The sequence below is a fragment of the Penicillium longicatenatum genome, assembly GCF_028827895.1.
Source record: "Penicillium longicatenatum strain IBT 33135 chromosome Unknown contig_11_segment0_segment0, whole genome shotgun sequence".
NCBI classification, from domain to species: Eukaryota; Fungi; Ascomycota; class Eurotiomycetes; order Eurotiales; family Aspergillaceae; genus Penicillium; species Penicillium longicatenatum.
Genome location: NW_026643117.1, coordinates 1468865 through 1496354, shown reverse-complemented (window position 1 = coordinate 1496354; position 27490 = coordinate 1468865). Strand labels below are relative to the sequence as shown.

At 48.9% G+C, this 27490-nt stretch overlaps 11 protein-coding genes across 11 annotated transcripts; 5 read left to right on the top strand and 6 right to left on the bottom strand.

Moving 5' to 3' along the window:
* Positions 1–210: 210 nt before the first annotated feature.
* Positions 211–5634, bottom strand: N7484_000555 (putative Ras GTPase activating protein; the record flags this gene model as incomplete). Its single annotated transcript, XM_057110976.1, has 4 exons — positions 211–1100; positions 1156–1434; positions 1486–5046; positions 5121–5634. The coding sequence occupies 4 exons, from the start codon at positions 5632–5634 to the stop codon at positions 211–213; spliced, it is 5244 nt and encodes a 1747-aa protein (XP_056978202.1).
* A 2257-nt stretch (positions 5635–7891) lies between these two features.
* On the top strand, positions 7892–8347 carry N7484_000554 (DUF952 domain-containing protein; the record flags this gene model as incomplete). Its single annotated transcript, XM_057110975.1, has 2 exons — positions 7892–8182; positions 8234–8347. 2 exons carry the CDS (start codon positions 7892–7894, stop codon positions 8345–8347), a joined length of 405 nt encoding a protein of 134 aa, XP_056978201.1.
* A 998-nt stretch (positions 8348–9345) lies between these two features.
* Positions 9346–11257, top strand: N7484_000553 (putative IMP dehydrogenase; the record flags this gene model as incomplete). The annotated part of the gene is made up of 3 exons (XM_057110974.1): positions 9346–9535; positions 9602–9910; positions 10116–11257. The coding sequence occupies 3 exons, from the start codon at positions 9346–9348 to the stop codon at positions 11255–11257; spliced, it is 1641 nt and encodes a 546-aa protein (XP_056978200.1).
* Positions 11258–11810: 553 nt separating this feature from the next.
* On the top strand, positions 11811–12969 carry N7484_000552 (NUDIX hydrolase; the record flags this gene model as incomplete). The annotated part of the gene is made up of 3 exons (XM_057110973.1): positions 11811–11875; positions 11953–12305; positions 12359–12969. The coding sequence occupies 3 exons, from the start codon at positions 11811–11813 to the stop codon at positions 12967–12969; spliced, it is 1029 nt and encodes a 342-aa protein (XP_056978199.1).
* A 156-nt stretch (positions 12970–13125) lies between these two features.
* On the top strand, positions 13126–13752 carry rps21 (40S ribosomal eS21 domain-containing protein; the record flags this gene model as incomplete). The annotated part of the gene is made up of 2 exons (XM_057110972.1): positions 13126–13264; positions 13499–13752. The coding sequence occupies 2 exons, from the start codon at positions 13126–13128 to the stop codon at positions 13750–13752; spliced, it is 393 nt and encodes a 130-aa protein (XP_056978198.1).
* Positions 13753–14772: 1020 nt separating this feature from the next.
* Positions 14773–16358, bottom strand: N7484_000550 (phenylalanine--tRNA ligase subunit alpha; the record flags this gene model as incomplete). The annotated part of the gene is made up of 2 exons (XM_057110971.1): positions 14773–14866; positions 14923–16358. 2 exons carry the CDS (start codon positions 16356–16358, stop codon positions 14773–14775), a joined length of 1530 nt encoding a protein of 509 aa, XP_056978197.1.
* Positions 16359–16972: 614 nt separating this feature from the next.
* Positions 16973–17269, bottom strand: N7484_000549 (Nucleic acid-binding OB-fold; the record flags this gene model as incomplete). The annotated part of the gene is made up of 2 exons (XM_057110970.1): positions 16973–17170; positions 17216–17269. 2 exons carry the CDS (start codon positions 17267–17269, stop codon positions 16973–16975), a joined length of 252 nt encoding a protein of 83 aa, XP_056978196.1.
* Positions 17270–17302: 33 nt separating this feature from the next.
* N7484_000548 (uncharacterized protein) lies at positions 17303–18116 on the bottom strand (the record flags this gene model as incomplete). Its single annotated transcript, XM_057110969.1, has 3 exons — positions 17303–17611; positions 17656–17999; positions 18059–18116. The coding sequence occupies 3 exons, from the start codon at positions 18114–18116 to the stop codon at positions 17303–17305; spliced, it is 711 nt and encodes a 236-aa protein (XP_056978195.1).
* Positions 18117–18535: 419 nt separating this feature from the next.
* On the top strand, positions 18536–19938 carry N7484_000547 (uncharacterized protein; the record flags this gene model as incomplete). Its single annotated transcript, XM_057110968.1, has 2 exons — positions 18536–19508; positions 19559–19938. 2 exons carry the CDS (start codon positions 18536–18538, stop codon positions 19936–19938), a joined length of 1353 nt encoding a protein of 450 aa, XP_056978194.1.
* A 590-nt stretch (positions 19939–20528) lies between these two features.
* On the bottom strand, positions 20529–21614 carry N7484_000546 (lytic polysaccharide monooxygenase auxiliary activity family 9 protein; the record flags this gene model as incomplete). Its single annotated transcript, XM_057110967.1, has 1 exon — positions 20529–21614. One exon carries the CDS (start codon positions 21612–21614, stop codon positions 20529–20531), a length of 1086 nt encoding a protein of 361 aa, XP_056978193.1.
* A 1258-nt stretch (positions 21615–22872) lies between these two features.
* Positions 22873–27044, bottom strand: tcsC (putative two-component osmosensing histidine kinase (Bos1); the record flags this gene model as incomplete). Its single annotated transcript, XM_057110966.1, has 2 exons — positions 22873–22899; positions 22977–27044. 2 exons carry the CDS (start codon positions 27042–27044, stop codon positions 22873–22875), a joined length of 4095 nt encoding a protein of 1364 aa, XP_056978192.1.
* Positions 27045–27490: the final 446 nt, after the last annotated feature.

Below are 27490 nucleotides of genomic sequence, written 5' to 3'. Positions count from 1 at the left end.
GAGCAATTATTGGATGATCCTTATATTGTGTACATGTTCATTCGGGTACTAATGTAAGAAGCTTGACGCTATCGCTATTGAGAAAAAAAAATCGATACAAAAAATCCCCAGGTATCTGAAACAAATAAAAATAGGGGAAAAGTCAAAGAATATGCCCAAGAATATGCCCAAACCCATTCATCCCTCATCAAATCCGTAATCATGAGAAGCTCATTCATTGTAGAACTTCTTCATGATCAGATGCAAGAAAAGGTTCACATTAACTCTCATCTGCCCGTCAAAGAAGTCCATGAATTGTGTGTTGTTGAATTGAGCCTGTAATAGGTCGTCGAGTGGGACCTGGGCATTGGCACCAGGGACCATCATGTTTCCACTACTGCCGTCAATGGTGAAAACGCCCACTTCGTTACTAGAAATCGTCAAGTCCACCCGGTCGAATTGCCGATCAGAGTAACCCTTCCAGGCAACCAGCACACCACGATCCGCCAGATTACGAGCAGAGTACTTGTAGGATCCGAACTTGAAAACCTTGCCGGATTTCTGAAGTTCTCGTTGGTGGTCCCACTGCTTGGTAAATGGCATCAAGAATCGCTTCTTTCCCTTCTTGTTCTGAAGCGTGATCATGGCCTGCTCGATGTAATCGTTGTAGGTTTTAAGTTGCCCCTCCAGGTAGGAGGCTTGGTCGCTAAGACGGTCGGATGTCAGACGTGCACCTTCCAATTCGCGCTCCCGCTGAATTCTTCGACGATGCTTTGTGCGGATGTCGATGGCGATGGCGTTCAAGAGATCCTGGTAGTGGTTGTGACGACTAATCTTGCCAGCTTGCTCGAGACGAAGGATGTTCTCCAGGGCGGTGCCCTTCAGCTCCGAGTAGGTCATCGAACCGATATCGATCAAAGTGCTAGCCTCAGAGTAGGCACCACGGCGTGGATTGCCTGTATTCAATTCTTCCCGCACCAAAGTATCCCAGCGCTCTTCATCTTCTTCACTGGGTGTCTTGAGCATGATGTCCATTAAGTTTGTGCCACTTTGCACCCGAATGATGTAAAGAATGCATCGCTTCGTCTCCATAAACAGTGTCTTGATAGCCGCTTCTGGATCTATTGTTGCATGTTAGCCTAGTTCTATCCAACATCCTCTTGATAGAGCCCTTACCTTCGACCTGAGCCAGCTTGGGATTGAGTGTCAGGTTGATCTCGGTGGAGCTAACACTCATCAATTCATTTTCATTGCTCTTCACATTGCCCAGATCCCGGACAAGCTGCTTGAGGAAGTCGTCAGGGTGTGAACACATGAAGTCAATCTGTGACGCGACAAGTTGGTGGATAGAGAAAATGTCAGACATTTTAATGTACAAAGTCGGTTTAGCTTTGGCGTAAAGATCATTAAATTCATCAATGTCGAAGTAGGCTTCCGCATCCTGGACGGAAATCACTGCTTGGGGTTAGCTCGGTGAAAAAGAAAAGCGAAAGGATGTAAACTCACTCTGTCCCCAAATGCGTCCTAGACGTTGTATTGACTCGCCAATGTAGGTATTCAATGGTTGAAGGTAAACATTTTCAGCTGCTCCGAAGAGTCTACCAGAAGCGACCTGCGCTACTACCTTTGCAATTTCCCCAAGATTTCGCTTTTGCTCTTGAGTTAAACCACGGTCCACCACGCCATACTTCTCTGGCTCCAGCACAGCCGGCTGGAAATAACTCTTCCACGCCCAGTGGCCAACTGTCTGGAGAACAAATCCGGGATCTTCATTGGGGAAACGAGCAAGCAGATTCTCATACATTTGCTTGGTCAGGTACCGGATACCAAATGGCATGCGGTACAGGAAATCTTCAAGGGCAGTAAAGAACTGATCGGCAACATCACGCAGATCTTGCAGATTTTGTATGAAAGTTTCCCGGGTCTCTGGATCTCTGATCGCTTCCTCCCGAGGGAGATCTGCTGGTCGTCGACTGCGTTGGCCCGTGCGAAGCTCCTCATTGTTGATCGAGGAGCGATAAATTTGGATCGGGTCGCTCTCAAGATCGAGTTCACGATTGTCGATGACGGACTCCTTCACCACCGGGCCCAGAACATCACGCATGAACTTCCGGTCCCGAGGTGACTTGGCATAGGAGCCGAACAGTTTGTTCCAGAAAGAGTGGCAGCGCAGGAATTCAGACAGTGTCGTGAAACCTTCGATATCCTCTTTGACCGAGCGTGCGAGAAGTTTAACAAGGTAGTACTCTTCTCGCCTCTTCTGTGAATACCCAAAGAGACCCATCATAAGATGTCTGATTCTTTCATATTCCTTGTCTGAAGTGTTGATCTCGCGAAGTCGTCGGAACAGTCGTGCCAGGTATTGTGATTGGGTCTGCAGAAGGAAGAAAAAGACCTGGTACTGGTCCAGCTTTCTTCTGGAAGTTTTGTTCAAGGCCTTCAGATCATAGGGATCTTTGGAAGAGATATCGGTGTTGGACAGCAAGTTGCCAATATGACCACCAAAGTGCTTCTGGTGCTTGACGACTTCGTCAAGAGTGATTTTGTTTTTGACTAGTAGAGCAATCTTGATGTCCAGCTGGCTGATGTACTGCTCGGCCATCTCATTTTGCCGGACTTGTTGAACAACGGCCTTTCGTAGTCGCTCAAACTCGATTTCCTCGTCGAAGTCAAAATCGCTATCATTAAGAAGGTGGACGAAACCCTTGACTGTCCCAACAGGTGGATTCTTTCCACTTGTTAAGCTCTTGTAGGCCCGACCTTGAATGCGACCGCGGATCACACTTTGAGCCTTAATGACCCTCTCCATATTCATGTTATAATGACGGCGTCTTTCCTCAAAGCGGTTTCGAACGATGGTACCACGAATGCGGGCTTGCAGGTCGGTAATGATATCTTCCTCGTCCTCCAGGTCAGCAAGCATCTCGCCGACCTGAAGCCGAACAACCATGGCCCGAGCCAGAGCTTGAAGATCAACAACTTCTTCTTCGTTGTTCTCCAGTTTATTGAGAATGTCACCAACTCTGATGCGCTCCAAAGCTGCGCGAGAAAGTGCTTGAAGCTCCACGATAGCAGGCTCGTGTTCTTCTAACGCTTTTCGCACATCATTTCGGTGCTTACGCTGGATTAAGCCTCTCACCATTGATTGCACATCAAGCACGGTACTCTCGGAATTCATGAGCTCCTCGTGTTGCAATTGCAAGAATTCTCGCAGAGCCTTGGCTCTCAGTATTCCCTGCAGAACAGTGACTGACGAAGTATGTTGCGCTAGATCACGACGAAGAACTTCATTGCCCCTTCTAACTGCGGCACCGCGTATCAAGGCTTGGAATTGAGTGCACTCACTCCCGGTGTTCGACAGAGCTTCAAGGATTTCCAAGTGGCCTTTTCTCGAGGCAAGTGCTCTAGCACCTGCTTGCAGTGCGATGACAGTTGCGCTCTCATTTTCGAGTGAAGCCTTGACTTGGGCCATATGCTGGCGAGCAAGGGTGCCACGAATCACAGCCTGGAGCGACTTGACTGGACTGCTAGATTCCTCAATCTGCTGTGACTGCACGTTCATCTGCCTCCGTTGCAAAGAGCCACGGATAGCAGCCTGAAGCGCGGTAACATCATTTGCCGCTGATCGAGTGTCTTCGTGTTGATCGGCAACAATCTTGCGCTGAAGAGCACCCCGGATTGCGGCTTGCAGGGCAGTCACGTTGTTCTCGGCAGAACGAGTTTCGTCATATTGGTCGGTAACGATCTTGCGCTGAAGAGCCCCTCTAATCGCTGATTGGAGGGCAGTAACATCGTTCTCTGCATACCGAGTGTCCTCGTATTGGTCAGTGACAACCTTTCTTTGGAGAGCGCCCCTAATTGCTGCTTGGAAACTCTTTATTCCAGACTCCTCTTTCTGCACACGAGTCTGTAATAAGTTGGTCTGGGCTCGCGACTTAGAGGCCCGGATAAGACTCTGAAGCTCAAGAATATCACATTCTTGGGCTTTGCGAGACTGGACGTCACCTTGTTGACGGTGGCGAACGATGAATCCACGACTAGCTGCTTGAAGTTGAACCGCAAACTGACGCATCTCAAGTCGGTACTGGCTAATTTGGCGAGCCCAGTCACCACGAATATGTGATTGCAGTTCAATGAGTAAGGGCTCAAAATCCCAAAGATCGTTCATGGTATTGCCAAGTTTTAAACGCATCATGGCTCCCCGGATCTGTGACTGGAAGTCAACAATCGCAGCTTCGTTTTCATGTAGCTCGCGGTCAATCCGCTCTTCCTCCGATTCAACAGGTTCGGGCTCTGGTTCTGGTTCCGCCCCGAAGTTCGCGGCCATGCCTGCAAAGCTCGGCATGCTAACACCCGCTTTATCGAGACCCTTTTGAGTCTTTTCAAGCTCGTGATGTTCAAATTCAAGCTGACCAACCAGGTTGCCCATGCGGAAGTCCAGCATGCCATTCTTGAAAAGCAGCCAAGAAAGAGCATGGATACAGTGAATGACTTTCGGAAGATTCTTCTTTTCGTAGAGGTCGATGAGCTCGAATCGAAAAAGCTCGGGCAATTCAATGTCGTCGAGGAAGCGGAAAAACAAGGCAATGTTGTCTGAATGGCGATACTGTAACTTTGGGTTTCGGAAAATGCGCAAAGTTCGGTCAGGGTACATGGCTTGTACCACCTCCGCGAGAGTCACACCATCTCTCAATGCTTCCTCCAGCTGAACAATCGGCGGAATTTCCTTTTTCATAACCTCTTCAATCCACTCTTTTGCCTCACCAATATGACACAGGTACTCGTACGCTTGTAGGAATTGCCGCTGTTGATCCATCCAGTTCCCTGCTGCCCATGAGGACGCTTTGGGTTTTTCTGGTGATATCGCGCCATTCCTCCCAGCCACTGAGTCTGCTCGCTTTAATCGTCGCCGGCCTTGCAGACCAACTACCGACGCTGTTGCGGACGCAAGTTGGAATTCCTCGCCTTCTCCAGATTGAGCAAACTTGGACAGCGTTCTGAGATGGCGTGTGGATGATTTCTGGAAAGTTTCGAGTTCCGGGGTAGAGAGAGTTGTCGTAAGTGGAGCTGGGCGTGGGCTTCCAGGTAGGGCCTTTTGAGGCGATGAAGGGCGCGATGATCCCGGAGTTGGGGTGGGTGACCAGTGGCGCGGCGACCCCCCTGTGGGGGTGTTTGAGGCTCAAAGGCAGGCGCTTTATACCGGGGCGATTCGTTTTCCTTGAAGTGGACGTGATGTAACTCTGGAGTACTCGGTCGCATGTCTTTCAAATATTGTTTCTCATCGATGGTGTGGCTGCGGGCATGTCGATAGGCGCCAGCTTTGGGGGGCGTTGAATTGATGTTAGGCGCCTGTTGCAAGGGTCGTAGAGAACGGCGAATGTTTTCATAAGTGCTGCTAGCACTTGCCGAGAGATTTCCGTTTGTTGAGTCCATTGCGACTGCGCCTGCCTCACTCTTTCCTCGGTGGTGACCTAGGTTACTCTGTATGGACGCATTGGAAGACACCGTGCTTGTCCGGCTTGGGGCAAATGAACTCGATGCGACCGAGTATGCGGATGAATTGGTGGACGCGGTTGACCCGTGTCGTAGCGGGCTCGATGACTCCACGGGGAGGTCCGTTTGGGCTCGCTTCAGCGATGGGAATTGAGTGGACATCACTAATGACGCTGCGACAGGAATGCAAACACCGAAGAAAGATTCCTGTGCTCGATAGACCGCATCCCTGCTTCGGCAACAGAAGCGGGGTGTGGTGGCTGAGTCCGAGATTGGAGCAATTCAAATGTTGTTTGGGTTGAAACGGGCGCTCGGAATGTGAGATGAACGCGAATTCGCAACGGCGCAGGTTACTTCGAGCGATACACCTCCGAGGTTGGTTGATGCAAGAAAATGTGACGAGCAGAAGTTGTTGAAAGTTTCGGCTCCAGGGACCGATGATGGAACTCTTGTTGACAGTGGGGTGAGAGGAACAGGGCAGGAGCGAACCGGCATTCTCCAATTCCCATTTGGGACCCGTCCAAAACAAATCTCCCGATCTGGACTAGCGCGATCAGCTGATGGCGGTCGATCCCTCAGCCATAGATCACGTGTTGTAAACGCCCTTCCGCACTGGTTTCGTATCATCAGAGTTCAAATTTTATGTGATACTCTTCTTGTACTATTTAAGATTCTTCTTTTCTTCTTCCGTATGCCACTGTCAGTGACAAACATGTTATAAAGGGTGGAATAATCACAATATTGGCAAAAGGGACTTTAGATCTATGCGGGTTCGACTGTGGGCCGTAGTCCCGTGCGACCATCTCAATTACAGTATCGTGTTCCCATCGACAAGAGCAATCCACCCAAGCTCCATTAGTGAGAAATCAAATTGGACACAAGGCACTGAGGTTCCGGGCAACGTTTACAGGCATGATTTCTACCTAATGCGCGGTATTTATCTCTCTCTCTCTCTTTCTTTCTTTCTTTCTTTCTTTCTTTCCTTCCACAGCCTCGCCATATTTGCTGGTCCCTCCGACTTGTGCTGTGCAGATATATATCTATACATTCACACCATGTTTCAGGATATATATCACTATTCTACTGTCCGTGGCCAATACACTGTAATAGTCGTTGGATCGATTCAGTGACGTCAAAACAGCACTCATGTGACTTATATTCCTGTCGAAAGGTAGTTAATAGGCCACCAAACACTGATGTGGTTCTTATAAACAAGTCTTGGCAGCGTAGCCCTCTCAACATCGAGAATTCACAACCTTGAAGTTTTAAAGCTTAAAGGATGGGAGGATACCTAGGTATGTGTGAGGAGCACATCAGGAATATATATCCAGACACACCTTAGTAAAGCAGAACTCGTTTAAAGGGCGGGGGAATGTAGGAGAAGAGTGGCTCACAAGTCTTCGAAACAATGAGGCTCTCTGCCTATGAGTTATAAGCTAAGGCTATGCACCTGACAGAGTAATCGGAGTTTCTTTCATATCCATCTCTTAGAATGAGATGTCGAAAAATTTGACATTTCTCGCTCTAAGAGATGGTGTATCCAAGGAGCCGTCCTGGCGCAAGCTGCGAATTTCCACAGGTACATTACCAAAATAGCATTAGTCTCTGGATCTTGAGTTTAAAATGAAATTCGAACATAAATTTGGATGCAATGTTGGAGTTGAGATATTACAGAAGTTGGAACGGTATCCAAGAATTTCCAACAGTAAAATGGATGAGTAGGAAAGCTTTCTGAAAGGAGAGTCAGACCAGTATTTTCATATTTTCTGTATTCGGAAAAAAAAAATTTGGTCTTTTCTTGCAAGTCTGGTTGCTGATAATTTAACCTGTAGTCAGTGGTATGGAAGAAGCCTCTTCTGGCTTGCTATCCAATAATAGCTTAATATCAGAGCTTTTGTTCGAGAACGACGAAAAGAAAGAGCACGGTGAGCTTGATTTTGCAATTGCAATCAAATCAGATTTGTAGTCAATTCTCAAAGGAAGCAAAATCACATATGGTAATAGCAAATTTTGCACATGATATCTGTCTAAATGGCAATTCTTCGATAATCTCGGGAGTAAATGTAATTGAGAATGCGCCATGGCCTGGATTATTCACGTCCCAGCCAGCAATATGGTTGGTTGAATGCTGGGTCCAACACTCAGGCTCACCACGGGTCTTGGGCGAGGGAGCCAAATATACAGCCATAGGAAAAAAATTTTAAGATGTCTTTTTTTGATCAAATACCAAAACTCATAGATAAGCGGTGACAGATGTTTCTTAATCTCAGTTACAGGTCAATAAATCAATGATCGGCGTTCAAGGTGAGATTGCAAGTATGTAAAGCGGATAAGCAAATCTGGCGCGGGGAAAGGCAGAAATTAACATCCGTTAAGGCTGTTCACCATTTTTCCACCCCACCCCATCCTCAAATTCAGTATGGCAGCACTCGATACTCAACCCCGTTACATCTACAAGATTGTTCCCTCCGCTGCACCAGTCAGCGAGCCCCTTCCTGAGCGCTTGCCGGTCAGCCAACTCGACCAAGATTCGGGATTTGTCCATCTTTCGATGGCGACTCAAGTTGCCAACACCCTCAAATTTTTCTTCAAAGATGAGCCGCTGGTGTACATTCTACGTATCGATTACAGACGTGTGATGCAAGATGTCCGCTGGGAATCTCCCGACGGCAAAGTGTGCGGTCCACGGCCCGGAGAAGGCTTGTTCCCCGTGAGTTTCATATCAGAATAGCCGTGAAGGCCATTACTAAATCATTAAAAGCACCTCTATAATGGCTTAAAACTGGGCAAGGACGAAGTCGAGAGTATTGCCGTGTGGCAAAATGAGGACGGGTGGGACAAAGCCATTAACGGGGCTGAGGCATGGCTCGTGTAGTAGCTGTCCCTCAGCACGATTCAATTGCTCTCCCTCTCTTTGTCTCTTTACCTTGTGCTAGATGTAAAATAGCAGTCTTGATAAAGAAATAGGACTCCCACGGAAGATGCCGTTTGATATAGACAGCGTTGGCTACTTTCCTAGTACATTATCTGTCTGTGTGTAAACAAGCGACCAGCAAAACTTCCTAGTAGTCACAATCTCTTTGAACAAATCTAGACAAGCAATTTGAGGACGCAATTTCGAATTTGACTCTCAATGGATGTGATTCCGATCTTCCACATTCACGGCCATTGTACTGACATACGTAGTGTTATTATATTAAGCTCTGTCGGGTGCGCCGGGCCGCAGATTGCTGCAAGGGCTGCAGATATCTTACGTGGTACGTATAACCATCTAGTCGATCCCCCACAGGAGCTGAGCAACCGAAGGCATGGAATTGGAAACAAACTATTTGTCAATTTCAAATAATCCACACTTCTAATTTTTAGGACCAGCGATCTAGTGCATCTTGAGCCCGTACAATGACGTGCTGAAGGTTTGAGCAGAACGAAAGAGCGCCTATATCACGATATGTCCGTCCATAAACCAAAGCACTATAAACTGAATTGACCATCAAACCAATTTAGTACAGTCACCTCTTACCAATAGTATCCTTATTAAATGCGACCCCGCTGATAACATTTCTAAGCAACGGTCATCTCACCGCCCGTCAGAATCTCGTTTAAGAGCCAATCACAGCACGTGACAGTGCAAAGAAAAAAAAAAGATACTGCGCTAAACCCCGATAGGGAAGGCGCCTCCGGGCGTGGCCGTGCACGGAAAAAAGAAAAGGAAGCTTCTTCGCTCGAACTTTTTTTCTTCTTCTTTCTTTTCTTTGGGAAAGCTGGACTCTCTCCATCAACAGAAGGTTTCTTATCTGTTGATTTTATACCCCTCAATTCTTGGTCCCATCTCAATCTTTGGTTCCAGATATACCTTCTTTTTTTAAAATAATCATGCCTATCACCATCAAGGAGGCTGCCCCCGGTGCCGCCATGAAGGCTGAGATCGAGGACTACACCACTGCCCTCGAGGTGGTGAAGACCTATGCCACTCGTGATGGTCTGGATGTGGACACCCTCCTGGACTCCGACAAGCACGGAGCCCTGACTTACAACGATTTCCTCGTTCTGCCCGGTTACATTGGTGAGTCTGATCATGGCGGGGTTCTGATCTGAGATGAAAATTTTTTCTAACCATATCGGATAACAGGCTTCGCCGCTTCTGAGGTGTCTCTGGACACTCCTGTTACCAAGCGTATTTCGCTGAAGGCCCCTCTGGTGTCCTCCCCCATGGACACTGTCACTGAGCACAACATGGCCATCCACATGGCCCTGCTCGGTGGTCTCGGTGTTATTCACAACAACTGTGCCCCCAAGGACCAGGCCGAGATGGTCCGCAAGGTCAAGAGATACGAGAACGGTTTCATCCTGGACCCCGTCGTCCTCTCTCCTACCGCCACCGTTGGCGAGGCCAAGGACCTCAAGGCCAAGTGGGGATTCGGTGGTTTCCCTGTCACTGGTAAGTCTTGCTTCGCATGTTCTACCCTTACCCAGCCCATTCCCATTTGCATGATGAACAAACCTTTCATTTATAACTTTCGTTCCACTGGGAGCGGCGAGAGCTGCATTGTAGAGAAACGTTTTACCTGATCATTCCTATACCACTTATCTCATTGAGTCATACAAGTTGTCTTGCATCGACGCTAACATCAATTGTTTGACAGAGAACGGAACCCTCCGCTCCAAGCTTGTTGGTATGGTCACCTCTCGTGACATTCAATTCCACAAGAACCTTTCCGACCCTGTCACCGCCATCATGGCCACTGACCTGGTCACTGCTCCCGCCGGTACTACCCTGGCTGAGGCCAACGAGGTTCTTCGTCAGTCCAAGAAGGGCAAGCTGCCCATCGTTGATGCTGACGGCAACATTGTTTCCCTGCTGTCTCGCTCGGACTTGATGAAGAACCTGCACTACCCTCTTGCTTCTAAGCTCCCCGACTCCAAGCAGCTCATTTGTGCTGCCGCCATTGGTACCCGTGAGGAGGATAAGGAGCGCCTCAAGCTTCTCGCTGAGGCGGGTCTCGACATTGTTGTCCTGGACTCCAGCCAGGGTAACAGCATGTACATGATCAACATGCTCAAGTTCGTCAAAGAGACTTTCCCTGAGATTGATGTTATTGCTGGTAACGTTGTTACTCGCGAGCAGGCTGCTGCCCTGATCGCTGCTGGTGCCGATGGCCTGAGAATTGGCATGGGCAGTGGCAGTGCTTGCATCACCCAGGAGGTTATGGCCGTCGGCCGTCCCCAGGCTGCCGCTGTCCGCAGCGTCGCCTCTTTTGCCGCTCGCTTCGGTGTCCCCTGTATCGCTGACGGTGGTGTCCAGAATGTTGGTCACATCGTCAAGGGTCTGGCCATGGGTGCCAGCACTGTCATGATGGGTGGTCTTCTTGCTGGTACCACCGAGTCCCCTGGCGAGTACTTCGTCAGCAATGAGGGCCAGCTCGTCAAGGCCTACCGTGGTATGGGCAGTATCGCCGCCATGGAGGACAAGAAGGCTGGTGGTGACAAGAAGGATACCCAGGCCAGCAACGCTGGTACTGGTCGTTACTTCTCTGAGAAGGATCACGTCCTGGTCGCTCAGGGTGTCGCCGGTTCCGTCCTGGACCGCGGCTCTATCACCAAGTTCATCCCCTACCTCATCGCCGGTGTCCAGCACTCTCTGCAGGACATTGGTGTCCCCAGCCTCGATGCCCTCCACGATGGTGTCAACGCCGGTGTTGTGCGCTTTGAAATGAGAAGTGCCAGCGCTCAGGTCGAGGGCAACGTCCACGGTCTCCACAGCTACGACAAGAAGCTTTACTCGTAAGCTCCAAGCTTCTTTGAAACGTTGAAAAATACTTTCCTACTGTGAATGTGAATATGACTGGGATGTCCACATGATGATACGTGGACTTGAATAAAAAAATGGAGGAAATGATGAGATCGGAGTTATTATTATCTAAGCAATCGCTTTTGATTTAATGAGAATACGTATATTTTTCAGGACAACATTTACTTGTGTAGAGATCTGTAGACTGGTCGTGCTCTCAAGCATGAAGGCGTAGCACATGGCGAGCTAGCCGGATGAGGATAAGCACGCGGGGTACAGCGATTAGCCTAGGCTCTCGGGTCATTTGCCTTTAGCTCTATGTACACTTCCAAGGTTCTCGGCACCATCTTTGGCAATGTCGTACTTTATCTCCGGACATTCCAGCAATCGATTGCTTGCCTCTAGATTTATATCTTCAATTGCCCTTTCGAAACGTATAGCATTACATTCATCAGTCTCGCGCCCCTTGGCTTTACTGCTGAGTAACCAACGGATCTCGACCAGGACCTACGCGACTTCAAACTCAGCGCCTATATCTCAAACACAAGAAATGCCACGCTCAAAATCCGATGGTGGATCGAAGAAGAAGGTGGCCATTCCCCGGCCCAGTTCTAGGTATGCAGCCTTGTCCAGCCATGCATATGTCTCCATAGCATCAAAGAATGTCATGAATTCGGCTAACGATTGTCCAGCGTAATTCTCGTTTCTCCAAAGAATGAGATCCTTCTTTTGCATCGCGTCCAGACATCTTCATCGTTCGCATCTGCCCACGTCTTCCCTGGTGGAAATCTGTCGACGCAGGACGGACCATGTCCGCCAGCTGATGACTTTGCTGTGCATGATGACGCACCTCATTACCGAAATGCGGCTATCAGGGAGCTCTTTGAGGAAAGTGGAATCCTTCTGGCTAAAGATGGGAGCACTGGGAAGATGGTGGTGCTCAATGAGACTACCAGAGAGCAAGGCCGACGCCTGATTCACCAGAACAAAGTCACTTTTGAAAAGTGGCTGAAGCAACAACATCCGACGGCTGAGCCGGATATCGGTTGGTACTATTCCATTCAATATTCTATCAAATCCCTCGGCTAATTTGGAAAGGTAAATTGATTCCGTTCACTCGGTGGGTGACGCCTACAAATGTCCCCAAACGATACACTACTCAGATGTATATCTATTTCATGCCATTGCCCGTCAACATAGAGAAAGGGTTACTTGACGAGTTACCAGCAGAAGGGGAGCGAGAAGAAATTCAAGTTCCAACTAGTGATGGGGGCATCGAGGTTACTGAGGCGCAATTTCTTCCAGCTTCTGAATGGCTCCGTCGAGCTCAGGCTGCGGAAATCATTCTTTTCCCTCCTCAGTTCCTTCTCTTGCACCTAGTCTCTGGTTTCCTAGACCAGGAGCCCCGGTCGGGTGCTTCAATGGAAGAATTGGAGAAACGTCGAGCAGCGCTCGTCGAATTTGTTTACTCGGGGTCACCGGCTTGGACAGACAAGTGCATTTCGCCCAGAATGCTTAAAATGACTGAAGACGGGCGGTCAGTTCTGGCACTGGATAATGCCGGGCCTGAGTTGAAAGGATCTGGTCGAACAGGCGAGCCAGATCGGGTTGTGGTGTTGAAGTTTAAGAAGGGAAGTGCAAGAGAAGTGGCTGTAGCATGGAAGAAGGATGTATTAGAGGAGGGGAGAAAAGGAGAAAGCAATCTTTAAATTAAGATAATAAATATCACGGCATCATCTAAAGAATCGTGCATGGAGAATCCGGCGTTGCTGCCAAGGATGATATTGCCACGGCAGAATTCACGGGAAATGACTAATACCACGACCCGCCGAATCCAACCACGCCAGCCCTCGACAAACAGTCACATGACCCACACAAACCATTTTGGTCTTCAATTTTATGAGCCACCCAAGTTCCATCCACCTCCAACCTCACCGTCGCCCGTCAAACCCCCTACACACAACCCGCCAAAATGGAGAACGAGAAGGGAGAGATCGTCGATCTGTATGTCGTCCCTCGAATCGCTTCCCAAAAATCCCCCCGGTACCCTGAAGTCTGGTTGTCGGCAATCGCAAATCCCACCACCACGAGGAATTTCCATTCCATTGGCCATGGAAAGTGGAACGCAAAAACTCAGCAACACTGAACACCATGCGCTGCGAACGCAATAGCCAGATGACAGGGTCCCGCGGACTGGATTTGAGGAGATTCAATTTGAAATTTGAGTCTTGCAGCCAGGTACTAATATCGCCAACAGCTACGTGCCCCGCAAGTGCAGCGCCACCAACCGCATCATCAAGGCCAACGACCACGCCTCCGTCCAGATCTCCGTCGGCAAGGTTGACGAGAACGGTCGCTACACTGGCGAGAACAACACCTACGCTCTGTGCGGTTTCATCCGTGCCCGTGGTGAGAGTGATGACTCCTTCAACCGCCTCGCTCAGCGTGACGGATACCTGAAGAACGTCTGGTCTGCCTCCAGCCAGCGGTAAATCGCTTCGCGGATGTTGACGGGTTGATATGATGGTTCGTGGATCTTTCCAATTTTTGAATTGTTGATCACCAACTAACATGTCACAGACGAACTGCGGCTAGATGGTCCAGGTTCGGGGATTGGTGATGGAAAAAAAAATCAGGGAGTTGGGGTAAGGCTACGGCTACCTCTCCTTCGGCCTGGAAGTTTCTTTTTTTTTAGTCCCATGGAGAAACCCTGTTTTCCTACTGTCCTATCTATCGAAATGAATGGAATCGACGACTTTAATGGGTCAGGTTTTTTCTCTCAAGACCATTGTTCATTTACCCGTTTCCCGTCTAGGAGGACTCGAGGACTTCAACCTTGCATTCTTGCGTTTCCAGCAAAGCAAAAACAAAAATGCCTAAAATCATATTCTTAAACATTTGGACCCCTTCCCCTAGCCCCTACGCTTTTTCTTTTCTCTCTCCTCTCTCCTCTTGCTGGTTTACCAGTCGGCGTATCAAGGCCTCCTCACCCTTGTAGACTAGGAAATCGGATCGTTCACTCGGTCTGTGTTCCCGATGTCTGCTCCCATGAGTGAGGGGGTAGAAATAATACTTCTCTCGCCGTATATTATCATCCCCGCCTACTGAAGAGCCACTTTTGCTGAGATTCATGCACTGGGGCACAGATACGGGTGGGACATCTATAGAAATCATGGTTCGAGATAGTAATAGTACTGTAGTTCCGAGTTTAGAGGTACTTAGTTCATCTCAATTGGGTTGCTTAATCTTGGACCTACTGCTGCTGCTACGACATCTCGAAACTAGGTAAGAACGTTTGAAGAAGTTTTGATAGCTCAAATCATATATAATCTTTTTGCTTCATTGCTCCTCATCATTGACATGCAATATGTCTTCCACGTGAACTCATAATATCAAATCAAGCCGCCTTGGTTCGGAAACCAAGGAGCCTGCACCAGCAAGGCTCAAAACAAAGGGTCTTATCTATGGACATTCATCTCCAAAATTGCAGAATGAGAAATTTTTTAACATCTTTACTCCTTCTCCAGACGAACAGCCGGGTTGGACTCGATGAAGCCAAGGTCAACCTTGTGGCCCAAGAGCTCACGAATGTTGCTGACACCGTACCTAGATATATATTAGTAATGCGAAATCGAGGTATACAGGGCAATAGTTCAACTCACTTGATCATAGTCGGTCTCTCCAGACTCAAACCCCAACCGTAGACCTGCATGTTCTTGGGAATACCCATAGACTCCAGCATCTCAGGTCGGAACATACCACTGTTACCGATCTCAACCCACTTACCCAGACCCTCGTGATAGCCGAAGATCTCCATACTAGGCTCAGTGTAGGGGTTGTAAGCAGGCTTGAAACGCAACTGATGGATACCCATCTTCGCAAAGAAGACCTCCATGAAACCAATCAGACCACCAAGAGTCAGACCGAAATCAGCAATGACACCCTCGATCTGGTGGAACTCTGCCAGATGGGTAGCGTCGACAGCCTCGTTACGGAAGACACGGTCAATACTGAAGAGGCGGGCCGGCCGCGGGTCAGCCGCGAGCTTGTGCAGCATGTACGCCGAGATAGAGGTGGTGTGGGTACGGAGAACGAGACGCAGGGACTCATCCGCGTTCCACGGGTAACGGTAACCGATGGAGCCAAACTTGCCCTTCTCGTGGACGTCGTGGACGTTGTCCCAGTATTTCTGGTAGTCGAGGGGCTTTGCGGCCTTGGGGAGGTGAGGGTCGTTGGGGGGATCCTCGCGTGGGGGATCGGCTGTCAGCGGGTCGGCGATGTAGAAGGTATCTTGGAGGTCGCGGGCAGGGTGTTGCTGGGGCACGAAGAGGGCGTCGAAGTTCCAGAAGCCAGTCTCGACGAAGCGGTTTGTAGGCATTTCGGTGAAACCCATCTCGAAGAAGATGTTGCGGAACTCGGAGCGGACCTTGTTCAGGGGGTGCAGGGCTCCAGAGGGGGTGTGGGCACCCTTTGCGTTGAAGTTGTATGGCTTCAGCTGGACGGTCTTCCAGGAACCGTTGGCGATCATTTCGGGGGTGAGATCGGTCTCCTCCTTGACGAACTCCTTGGCATACTTGGGACCCTTGGAGAACTTGTAGTGGATGTCCTTGGACAGGGTGACGAGCTTCCTTCGCTTCAGGTCGGCAAGGGCCTTGGAGTCGTCGAGAGTCTGTGTGCGCTGCACGGCGAGAAGCTGCTCGCGGGTCTCGTCGACGATGGACTCCTGGGTAGCCCGCAGCTTATCGTTGTCCTTCTTGATCCAGCCACGCTTGAAGCAATTGCCCTGGCCAACCTTGGCATTGTCTTTCCCCACAATGCCTGGCAGGTCACTAATCTTAAGACCATCCAGAGCGGCGACGACAGCGGCGAAGACCTTGGCCTCATGACTGCCATTGTTGGCAATCTCCTCACCCTCGGAAGTGAGCACAACGACGTCCTTCTCCAGAGTCTCATACTCGATCATCTGTCGCGAGCCCAGGCGGTCCAGCGCACTTTTGATATTCAATGAGGGGATGGAGGGGTAGGCTTCGTTGGAAAGGAGGGGCGCATCGGACTTGGACAAGGAGTCCAGAATCTGGGCGGTCATATCGGACGCCATGGCTGCAGATGTATCCTGCAGAGGATTTGGCGGAAGCTGTGCAGGTGGTGGGGTAATCAGTCTTGCGGTGTTCGGCCAAAATTAACGATGACTCTTTTCCCAGTATATCCGGCGGGGCAGAGCGACCACCTTGAGAAAAATCAATCCAAGAGACAACTACAATATTCATGTATTATGATATTCACATCTATTGCAATAACAGCTCGCGTAGCTCAGTTGGTAGAGCGCGGCACTAGTAATGCCGAGGTCTTCAGTTCAAATCTGGACGTGAGCAGTTTCTTTTTGCTTTTTCAATTCTTTTTTGCGTCTTGTTTGTTGCTTTTTGTTTGCACCGATTTTTTTCAATTTCGATTGCGTAAATTTGCCTTGTTTGCATTGAGGAAAAAATTTCTCTCGCTTAGCGCTAGCGCGCCCGCCGCAGATATAAAAGGAATCTGTCGCCCCGTGGATTTTCTTTTCTTCAAGCGACTCTACGTTAGTGATCCCTCACCTATAGGATTCAACCCTGGAACAAAACGCTAACAACCTCACAGTTCAAAGAATCACTTTAGAGTAGACGTCCTCTTCTAAGCTCTTTAAAAGAGCCACAGAATCTCCACCCTTGCTGATGACTTCTATGTCCTCGATGCCCTAAAGTGAAGCCTTTTACTTCCGCCTCGACGTGTCACGCGTGCTGCTTGCAGTGTCTGCGTTTCATGTCCAGGGAGTGGTGATGATCTTGACCTGGTTTGGTGTCTGACTTCGGTCGGCTGGGCCTGGTGGGTGTCGAGGAGGTCTGAAAGGTTTCTCTCCCTTCGATTTCTTATGCGGATCTTGTTGTGGTTTGATATGGATGATTCTGTGCGTGGAGTTCACACCCCATCAAGGGAACCGGCAGTGCCGGGCGCTTGGAGGGGACCACCATCAGTCATTAAAACTTTAAATAAACATTTTCAAAGCCCATATTATAATTTCCTTTTAAATAAATAGATCCTTTGAATTTTGCTAGTTTCGTCGGTCCAGGTCACGTTTTCCGAGTCCCAATATTGGCGCTGAAGACACCATCTTAATCGATCAAGTCGCATTTTTGCGTTTAAACCGGCCTTACGCGTCGGCCTCGTCTTCCGAAAACCCGCACGTCGTGAAGCTCGCCAGACTGTAGTACTAGAGATCGATATATTAAGTGCGGAGCATAGCTCACTAGCGATAGTCGCGAACGTTTTCTCGCGTCCATATCGGTCTGGGCGTGCTTTTGATAAGGCAAGATGAATCACCTTTATTAATTAAGCATCGATTCAGAATCAATCGTAGAGTATACCTCTTGTGTTTGCTTCTCTGGACGACCAGAACGAACAGCATCAGTGACATGGGCCTCGGTGATTATAGAAGGTTGACTTTGAGGGTCAAAACCACGTTCAAGAGCCCGTTTCCAGATCGACGAGATCGTCCGGATCGAGATATTAGTCCGTTCTGATATCTCACTTGTCGTCATGCCAATTGCTCTCATCGTAACAATCGCGCTGCGCATGGCAAGGTCGTATCTAGGCATATTAGACGAGTATGCTAGTAGGCCATGGTGTGGTGTGGTGTGGTGTGGTGTGGTGTGGTGGTGATGGTAACGGTGATGGGGAGGGGTAAACGGGGTTGTAGACGTGTATAACGCTACACGACGCTCGTATAATACAGAAAAAGCAAATATGGCTACCTCTTTTGAAATGTACCTCCGTAGATGATGCCTAGACAACCCAGGTAATGGTCTTTCTTCAGCTCCATTGTCATGGCTGGGAAAATTCAAAGCTAAGCTTATAGTAGCTTCGAGTTCAATTATACCCCAGGATTGTTATCCTTTAGTTCCCAGAGACTAGTGCAATAACTCAATTTATATAAGATGCTGCTTTATAACACTGGCAGAGTTCAAGTAGCGATGATATGTAGCTATGAAGAAACAAACAATGTTTGATAAAACACTGTAATTTACTGTGGATGGAAAGTCGACTAATCGTTCAACCCCCATGTCGATTTACAGAACCCAAATGGTTGGGCCGCTATCTTCCAGAACCGCTCTGAATTACATTTCCATCTCCATCCTCCCCAGATTCCCCACCAGCCCAGTGATTAAGGTTGGCGCCATCGCAATCCATTTTCCCTTGACCTAAATCAAATCAATACATCACCTTTGAACCCACCTGTGAATCAGTATGAACTCGTCGACACATACTATAGATCCGGACGGTGAAGTGATCATAATATTGCTCAATGCAAACAGTCCTTTTGCACAACTGGATGAAGTTCCAGTTACCATTCAAGACTCTGGCATTGTTCCGTCGGAATGTGATAACGCTCAAAGTCCGGAAGTGACCGAGGTTTCGAACCCCTCTTCCGATCAGTCAAAGCTGACTGCCAAGCAAAAGAAGGCGCTGAAAAAGAATAAAAAAAAGTCTGGTATGATTTTGACCGCTCTGGAGTGCACATCATCAAAGCTTGCTGCTGAAAAAATTGTTGCCGAAGCATACCCTGCCGAGCCATACCCTGCCGAAGCATACCCAGAGGAGGCACCACTTGACGAAACATATTCTGCCGAGGAACCATACCCAGAGGAAAGACCTGCTGTTGAAGCAACTGTTCCCGAAGCATACCCCGTCAAAGATCCCGCGCCTGTTGAGGCTGAACCCGAAGGGCATTCCGCTGAACTACCGGGGGAAACTTGCTTCCGTATTCAGGTCTCTGCAAAGCATTTGATGTTTGCCTCGCCGGTCTTCAAAAAGATACTGACCGGTGGTTGGAAAGAAAGCATTACTTTTTTTCAAAAGGGCTCAGTTGAGATCACAGCAGAGACCTGGGATATTGAAGCACTTGTCATTGTACTTCGCGCTATCCATGGTCAACACCACCTCATACCCCAAAAACTAACCCTGGAGATGCTTGCCAAAGTTGCTGTGATAGCAGACTATTATGAATGCAAGAATGCTTTGTACCTCTTGACAGATATGTGGATCAAGAACATGGAAGAGACGCTTTCTCCTGCGGGTTCTCGGGATTTGATTCTATGGCTATGGATTGCCTGGTTCTTTCAACTGCCTACCCAGTTCGAATCGTCAACTTCCATAGCCATGTCACAAAGCGCCGATTGCATTGATACTTTGGGACTTCCGATTCCAGACAGCGTCATAGGTGAGGGTAAACGAGTTCTTCTAGGTACTTGAAAGCTAATGGATTTTCAGGCTCAATGAATGAATGTAGAGAGGAGGCTATCAACAGCTTGATTGTCCTTCTACATGAAACACGCGATGCCTTTTTGAACAGCACTCGGGGATGTAATTTTGAATGTCGCTCAATCATGTTTGGGGCTCTTACTATACAGATGCAGTCAAGCAAACTGCTTCTGCCAAAGTCTGAGACTCCTTTTCCGGGCTTGACTTACAACTGTCTTGTGCAGAAGATATCAACGTTCACATCGCCAAAATGGTCTAGCTTTTATCGTTACAACTATCAGCACAACTGCTCTGAACACTACTGCTCTGACGCCTCCTTCAAATCGATATTCGAGGAATTGAAGGGTTCTCTTGAGGGTTTGAAACTGGAGAGATTCACTAGTTCATGATTTGGGGTCTTTGAGGTGCATTTTGAATGGCTATTTCACAAACCTCCATCTCGCATACATTCATTGACCTGAAATTTATGTGTGTAGGATTATACATACACACATACCCTTAATCAAGCCATAGTTTTGCTTTTGCTTCTAGTGGTAGGATTTTTGATGGAAGAAAGCGAAAATTCTCGTATTTGATATCGTCGCTAGAATGCAAAAGTGTCATTTCATTCATATGGAAATTGAGTCCACGTGAAGCCCGTTCCTCGAATGAATGATCGCTATGAACGTTTAGTATTTGGGTACATGGATGACTCCGAGTTGCTGATCTGCTTATACCCCGTATAAAGGTCGGGGATATCAAGATTCAACGAACACAATTCCCTAGAAGAATCCGCCCTGATGTGGCTCTCTTTTGAATATAGATTCCATCTAGTCTATCGAGTTTAGATGGTAACAAGAAGACAATTAAATATGGGATTTTCCTATTTTACATTAGATTATACATGTTATTGCTCCAATGTTTCAAGGTTTTCTCTAAGCAAGCGTATAAAGTTGGCTTCAAAAATTATCATACAATAAAGGTAGAATATGTCACACATCTAATGATTACCATGATGCATACCATGATGCATAACAGGGCAAGCAGCATCATCTGTAGCCTGCACGGTCACGAAAACTGTCTCGGTCACCAATCTCTTTTCAGTCACCGTGAAAGCAGCCACCGTTCCTGTAACGGCAGCTTGCGTAGCCACAGCATTCGCAGTAGTCTCAGGTTGTGTGCTCGCAGCCTGCTCCGAAACGATATCCGCACTCGCAGCTTGAGTACTAACAGTGTGCGCACTCACAAGTGGAGTAGACGTAATAACCACAGCCGAAGTAGAGGAAGCAAGGACCGACGCAGACGGATACCTCGTAACAGCAGGTAAAGTCCAAGAAGCACCAGGACAAACACTCACACCCGAAGCCAACACACCCGGGAAAGCCAAATCAGGAAACGGCCTCGGACCAGGCATGGTATAATTCACAATGCAGTCGCTGTACATATTAAACAAAATCCCAGGCTCGTACCCCGTATACAACCCAGGAATCTTAACATTCGGAGCAGGCAAAACAGTACTCTCACTCTCAACCTCAATCTGCGCACAATTGAAATAAAACTCGGCATCACCATATGACCCAGCACCATGAACAGCAATATGTTCAATACGAACCAGATACTGTCCCGCCGGCACTTCAGGCAAGGTAAAAGTGAAGTTTCCAATACCCGTTACGCCCCAGGTAATACCCCCAGAACCAAAGCTAGTAGGACCCAGCTCGTAGACCTTGAACCAGTCGCCGGAGCCATCATAGTCTTTCACATCGCCTGGTGCTTTTGAGAGGTAGACTTGCATGGGACCTGGGTGTTGGATTGTAGCGCCGAAATCGAGACCGAAGCCGATTGTGTCGCCGGCTTTGACTTTGTAGGTGCTTGTTCGGTTGGCGTATTGCTCGGAACCGGTGTTGCAGCGCATGAGATCTTGGGTGTAGGAGTTTTTGACGGGCATGTAGCCTTGTGTGTCTTCGCGGACATATTCGTAGTAGCCGGTGAAGTTTCCGTTTGCGATGAAGTAGGGGAAGAAGTAGTGGGCTGAGGCTTGGGAGAGGAGGGTTAGGAACGCGGATGCGCCTAACATGAAGCTCTTCATAATGAGTGAAAGAGTAGAAATGAATGTATAAATGAGGGAAATTAGAAAAAATGCCACCAGGGCTTGGAAAGAAGGATCAATAGGATGGTAGATTCATTGGACTGATGGATAGGTTTATGTGGAATGGGATTTTAAGAGCTGTGCGGCTTTTAATTTAGGACAATTGCCGTTAATGCTGGAACCTGTACACATCACTTCGGCTGTCACTACGTCTATATGGAGCGGTAGATGAAACAAAATCTATAGAGTACTGTTCGGTTCGTGTGCCCAGCCCTATAGCCGGGCTTGGCGGTTTCAAGTGAATTACTTGAAACAGCCCCTTAAGGGTCTCCGGCATAAAAGTGCACACAAAAACATATTACGAGTCATAGGACTGACCAGCAGCCTGATGATCGCATCCACAAATCAGCAAATGAAACCCCGTGGAGACAAACCCCTTAGTATCAAAGTTTTGTCCCGCTCGGCAGTTGACGGGACCACCAAGAGCTCTGCCGAACGGGTCTATCATAAATAATGGTAGCCTAGATTCTGACGCATAAACCGTGTCGATCAAGCAATGAGCTCGTGACGATAGGGGTTGCTCTTCCCATAATCTTCTCAATGTTTTCGACCCTGCAAGTGAAAAAAGCATGAGGCTTTAGGTGCCAAGCGTTGCATATAGCCGAGAAAGTCTTGCATTTTAGCTTCAGACAGTTGACTGCCTGACAGTATATTCCACTTATAACCTTAGAAGATAGAGAAAAAAAAGTAGGAAAAGATAATCAGCACCTGGGCGCTCTGTCTCATGCAGGTGGGCTCAACCAGAAAGGAAGAAGCAACTAAATACAGTAATACAAAGATAAAAAGGACAAGAAATAAAGGCACCGAGGCCAGTCGTCAAGCGAGAGAATAGATGGCAAATATGACGACAATAAATCCAGGAGGGTGGAAATGAAGCACCCCCTCTCCTACAAACTCCTCCCCCAGTCATCCACTTGACTGTGCCGAATAGACCTAAGCCCACTTAAAAATAACAATGCGCCAGACACCAGAGGAAAGGATAACGAATGCGGTAGATGATAGATGTGAGAGGGGGATGATGACGTTGAAGAGCAGGTGGGTATGAGCGAGTAGAACGGGGACAAAAGGGTTGAGGTTCTTTTCCCAATGGAAAACAAAGAAACACTCCAAGACTCATATAGACAGGGTATCAAAGGTCACATCGAAACCATCTGACGAGATCTCCATAGGAAATAAATGTTCATGATATGCAAATGGATCAGGTACTGTTCGATCGCAGCAGGGACTGTATCAACGAGAATAGGTTAGCCAATCTATTCTGTCACAGTGCAAAATTTTACACAACATACATGCTCAACGTACCCGATCATCGATCATCTCTACATCATTGTCCTCGACAGGGCCGGGACTGACAGCACTCCCCCGGGCGATGGGACCGGAGGTGGTGACTGCCCGAGTTTCGGGGCCAGGTCGGGGAGGTGTTGGCAACGGTTGCATCTTTTGAGAACGCTGTTGTTGTTGCTGCTGATTCTGGTTGTCGGGAACGGAGGAGTGGATAGGGTGCATTTCTCCACTGCTAGAGATCCGAGACTCTTTGCTTTTCTCTAGTAATGAGCCACCAAGTGTAGCACACTTGAGAATGGTCTGCATCATCTGGTTCTGCTTGAGTGGCTTGGACAAGTACTCGTCCATCTGAGCCTGAATACACTTCTCACGGTCGCCTAACATGGCGTGGGCCGTGAGTGCAATGATCGGAGTCCGCTGGAGGCCACTCTCACGCTCGTATTCACGAATCTTGCCAGTGGCTTCGAAACCACCCATGACTGGCATTTGCACATCCATAAGAATAACGTCATAGCGACGCTTCTTGACAGCCTCGACGGCCTCCAAACCATTGCCAACAACAAAGACATTGTGGTTGTGTTTCTGGAGTATCTTCACTGCCAGTTGCTGATTCACGTCATTATCTTCAGCAAGGAGAATATCGAAGGACCGGGAGTTGTCAGTGGTGATAGGCGTTGATCGACCTTCCAATGCTGGAAGCATACCATTGCCGAGATCAATCGGCTGGCATGGCGTTGTCATATACGAACTGATACCGAGATCTAGAGCGGATTTCAAGCTGACACAGACCAATGGACAAACCAGCACGATCGGGATATACTTGAACTCATCAAATGTTCGCAGAATACGAGCCGTATCCACAGAGTCAACGATGATAACGTCATATGCGTGACCAGATTCCTTTCCAGACGGATCTTGAATCTCCGGTGGTGGAACATGCTCTTCGTTGCGAACCACTAATGGCTCCAACTCGATTTGTTTGAGCATTTTCATAACATTAGAAGCTTGGGTGCCGTTTTGGCCCTTGTCGATGAACAGAACACGGTGGTTCCGGTATGGTAGAAGTTGCGAGGCAATGACATTGATAGATTGGTCAGCGAGCTTGACCACACAAGTGAAATGGAAGGTACTGCCGTGTCCGTATTCGGACGTGACCCAAACATCACCACCCATCAGGTTGACAAGACGCTTGGAAATAGATAGACCAAGACCGGTACCACCGAAACGACGGGTGGTCGAGCCATCGGCTTGCTGGAAGGTATCGAAGATCAGGTCTAACTTGTCTTCCTCGATACCGATACCTGTGTCAGACACGGAGAACTCGAAGGCATACTCGTTTGTCGTACACTGCTCCCGGTCAGATTTTCGGATGGTGAGTTTGACTTCTCCATGCTCGGTAAACTTTATAGCGTTGCCAACCAAGTTCAGGATAATCTGGCGTAGACGGAATGGATCACCGATCACATAATCCGGCACAGTATTGTCCACTTGGTAGGTCAGGCTCAGGAACTTTTCGTTTGCCTTGACAGCCAAGGTCTTCAAGGCGTTGAAGACAGTGCCCCGCACAGTAAACGGAATGCTTTCAATCACCATCCGGTTCGCTTCAATCTTGGAAATATCGAGTATATCATCAATGATGGTGAGTAAGCTGTTGGCCAGGTTGTGCACCACATTCAACATCTCACGGGTATAGGGTTTCAGGTCGTCGGTGTCGAGTGTCAACTGGGTCATTCCAATGATACCGTTCATTGGGGTTCGAATCTCGTGGGACATGTTTGCCAAGAACTCGGATTTCGTGCGATTGGCAAGTTCGGCAGCCTCCCTGGCAGCAGTATTTCGCTGAATACTGTCTCGCAGGTTGGACACCATTTTATTGATCTTGCGCTTGAGCTCGTCCATCTCACCAGAGGCGTTGACGGTAATAAGCTTGGTGAAATCACCGTCGGTCGCGGCATCCGTGATCTCGCCAAATGCACGCACTTGAGATGTGAGGTTCTCGGCCATGGTGTTGACATCCTCGGTGATTTCCTTCCATGTTCCGGCAATCCCTTCGACGTTGGCTTGTCCACCCATCTTACCATCAACACCGACATCGCGAGCGACCTTCTTCAGTTCTGTGGCGAACTTGGCCAGTCGACCCACCATGTGGTTGATAGTGACCTTCAGGGTGAGAATCTCTCCCTGTGCGTGCACCTCAATCTTCTTGCTCAGGTCACCCTTAGCGATAGCTTGTGTGACGTCTGAAATACTTCGCACTTGTGATGTCAAATTTTGGGCCATGGTGTTGACATTGTCGGTTAGGTCTTTCCATTTTCCTTCCACGTTGTCTACCTTGGCTTGACCACCAAGGGTTCCGTCGGTACCGACCTCACGGGCGACCTTGCTGACCTCGAAGGCAAACGTGTTCAGACGATCCACCATGCCGTTGATGGTGCTCTTCAGATCGAGTATCTCACCTTGCACGTTGGCTGTGACCTTCTTGGTCAAGTCGCCCTTAGCGACGGCCGTGGTGACATCGGCAATCTCTCGAACCTGAGTGGTCAGGTTGTTGGCCATGCGGTTCACATTTTCTGTAAGGTCCTTCCATGTGCCTTCGACGTCATTCACCGTAGCCTGGCCTCCCAGTACACCATCTGTACCGACCTCCTTAGCGATTTTCGTGACCTCCTGAGCAAATTGTCGCAGCTGGTCCACCATGGAATTGATAATGTCCTTGAGTTCGGCTATTTCTCCTCGGCAGTTGGCTTGCACCTTCTGCGTCAGGTCACCCTTGGCGACAGCCTTGGTGACGGTCGCGATATCACGCACCTGCGTGGTCAGATTATTGGCCATGGCGTTGACATTGACTGTAAGTTCGTTCCACATTCCCTGTACACCTTCAATCTGGGCTTGACCTCCCAGCACACCTTCTGTACCGACATCACGCGCCACCCGCGTCACCTCTGTTGCAAATGTCCGAAGTTGGTCTACCATGGTGTTGATCGTTTGTTGCAGTTCCAGAATTTCACCCTGAGCACGGCTCTCAATCTTCTGAGAAAGATCACCGTGGGCGACAGCTGTTGTCACAGTCGCGATTTCTCGCACCTGATCCGTCAGATTTTTGGCCATAATGTTCACGTTTTCAGTGAGTTCTTTCCAGATTCCATGAACGCCGGTAATTTGAGCCTGTCCACCTAGTATTCCCTCAGTGCCGACCTCACGGGCGACACGAGACACTTCGCTACCGAATACCTGCAGTTGGTCCATCATTGTATTGATCGTACGTTTAAATGTGGCGATTTCGGGGTCCATTTCCAAGGGGTGAATCTGCACCTTCATCGAGAGGTCACCGTTCGCGACCTGGGTGATAATACCGCCGATTTCTCGTAAGGCTTTCTGGAAAGCCTCGTTGGCCTGTTGGTGTTTGCGTAACTCGCGTTCCAGAAGGACGACGTCCTCGTTCTCGACCTTGGTGAGGGCACGGCGGGTATGTTCCTCCTGCTTCTGCAACTCATCTCGGACTTGGGCGATAATGTCCTTCTGGAAGCTAATTTCCTCGGCCTGTTTCTGGACGTGGTTGCGTAGAATGCTGATGTCCTCCTCTCGAACCACACGGGTCCGTCCGTTCTCATCCTCATCGTCAGTTTCGTCGTCGTCAAGGTCACCGGGAGGTTGCTCCTCCGGGCCCGAGGGGGTCCGTTGTCGCCGATCGGGTTGATTCAGTTTTTGCTGCTGTGTGAGGCAAGAAGAGTCAGAACCTTGACCGGACGACAAGCGATCGAGCCCAAAGGTCCACAAAAAATCAGGGTCCTTCTCGTTGGATCCGAGAGCAGACGATGTGGCCGGCTGGGGGTCGTCGGGGAATTTGTGATGACTGACAGCTTGGAATTCCAGGTGATGCACGCGACGCACCAAGGCCTCCAACTCTGTTTCGAAGGCGGCCTTTGCAGCGGTGGGTTCTCCAGGCAGTTTGGACCCTTTCGCGCCGTTTGTAGGAGGGAATTCGAAATTGAAAGGGGGCGATGATGAGCCGGCGGTAGGCTCATCTCTCGCCAAAGACTGCAGCACGGCAGTCGCGGCCGCGAGAGTCTCGTCCGCACCAGCCATTGTGCCCTGGGTCCGGATCAGCGGTTGAACACAGGAAATAATCACGACAACCGCTTGGGTCCGGGTATGGGGAGCAGGGCTAGAAAGGAAAATCCCAAGCGAAGGAAAAATTTTCCAAAAGAACCGATGCATGGGGGATGGCCATGTCGTACAGCCCCATTGGGGAAAAAAAAGGGAGTTCGGAGCATTGAGTCGACAACGCGGCGAATAGACGACTTACGGGGACGAGTGACACACAAGTTCCAAAAATTTCGGTTAAGACGACATGAGGTGATTTCAACAAAAGCTCGGAGACCGAGAATACAAAAGAACCCGAGTCGTTCGGGGGATGAAAGGGAACCTTTGGAGTCGAAGTCGGGAAGGAGAGGGGGAAACGGGTAAGGGGCGTTATGTAAGCAGTGATTCTTTTTTCTTTCCTTTTTTTTGCGGGGATGAGGTTTAGATGG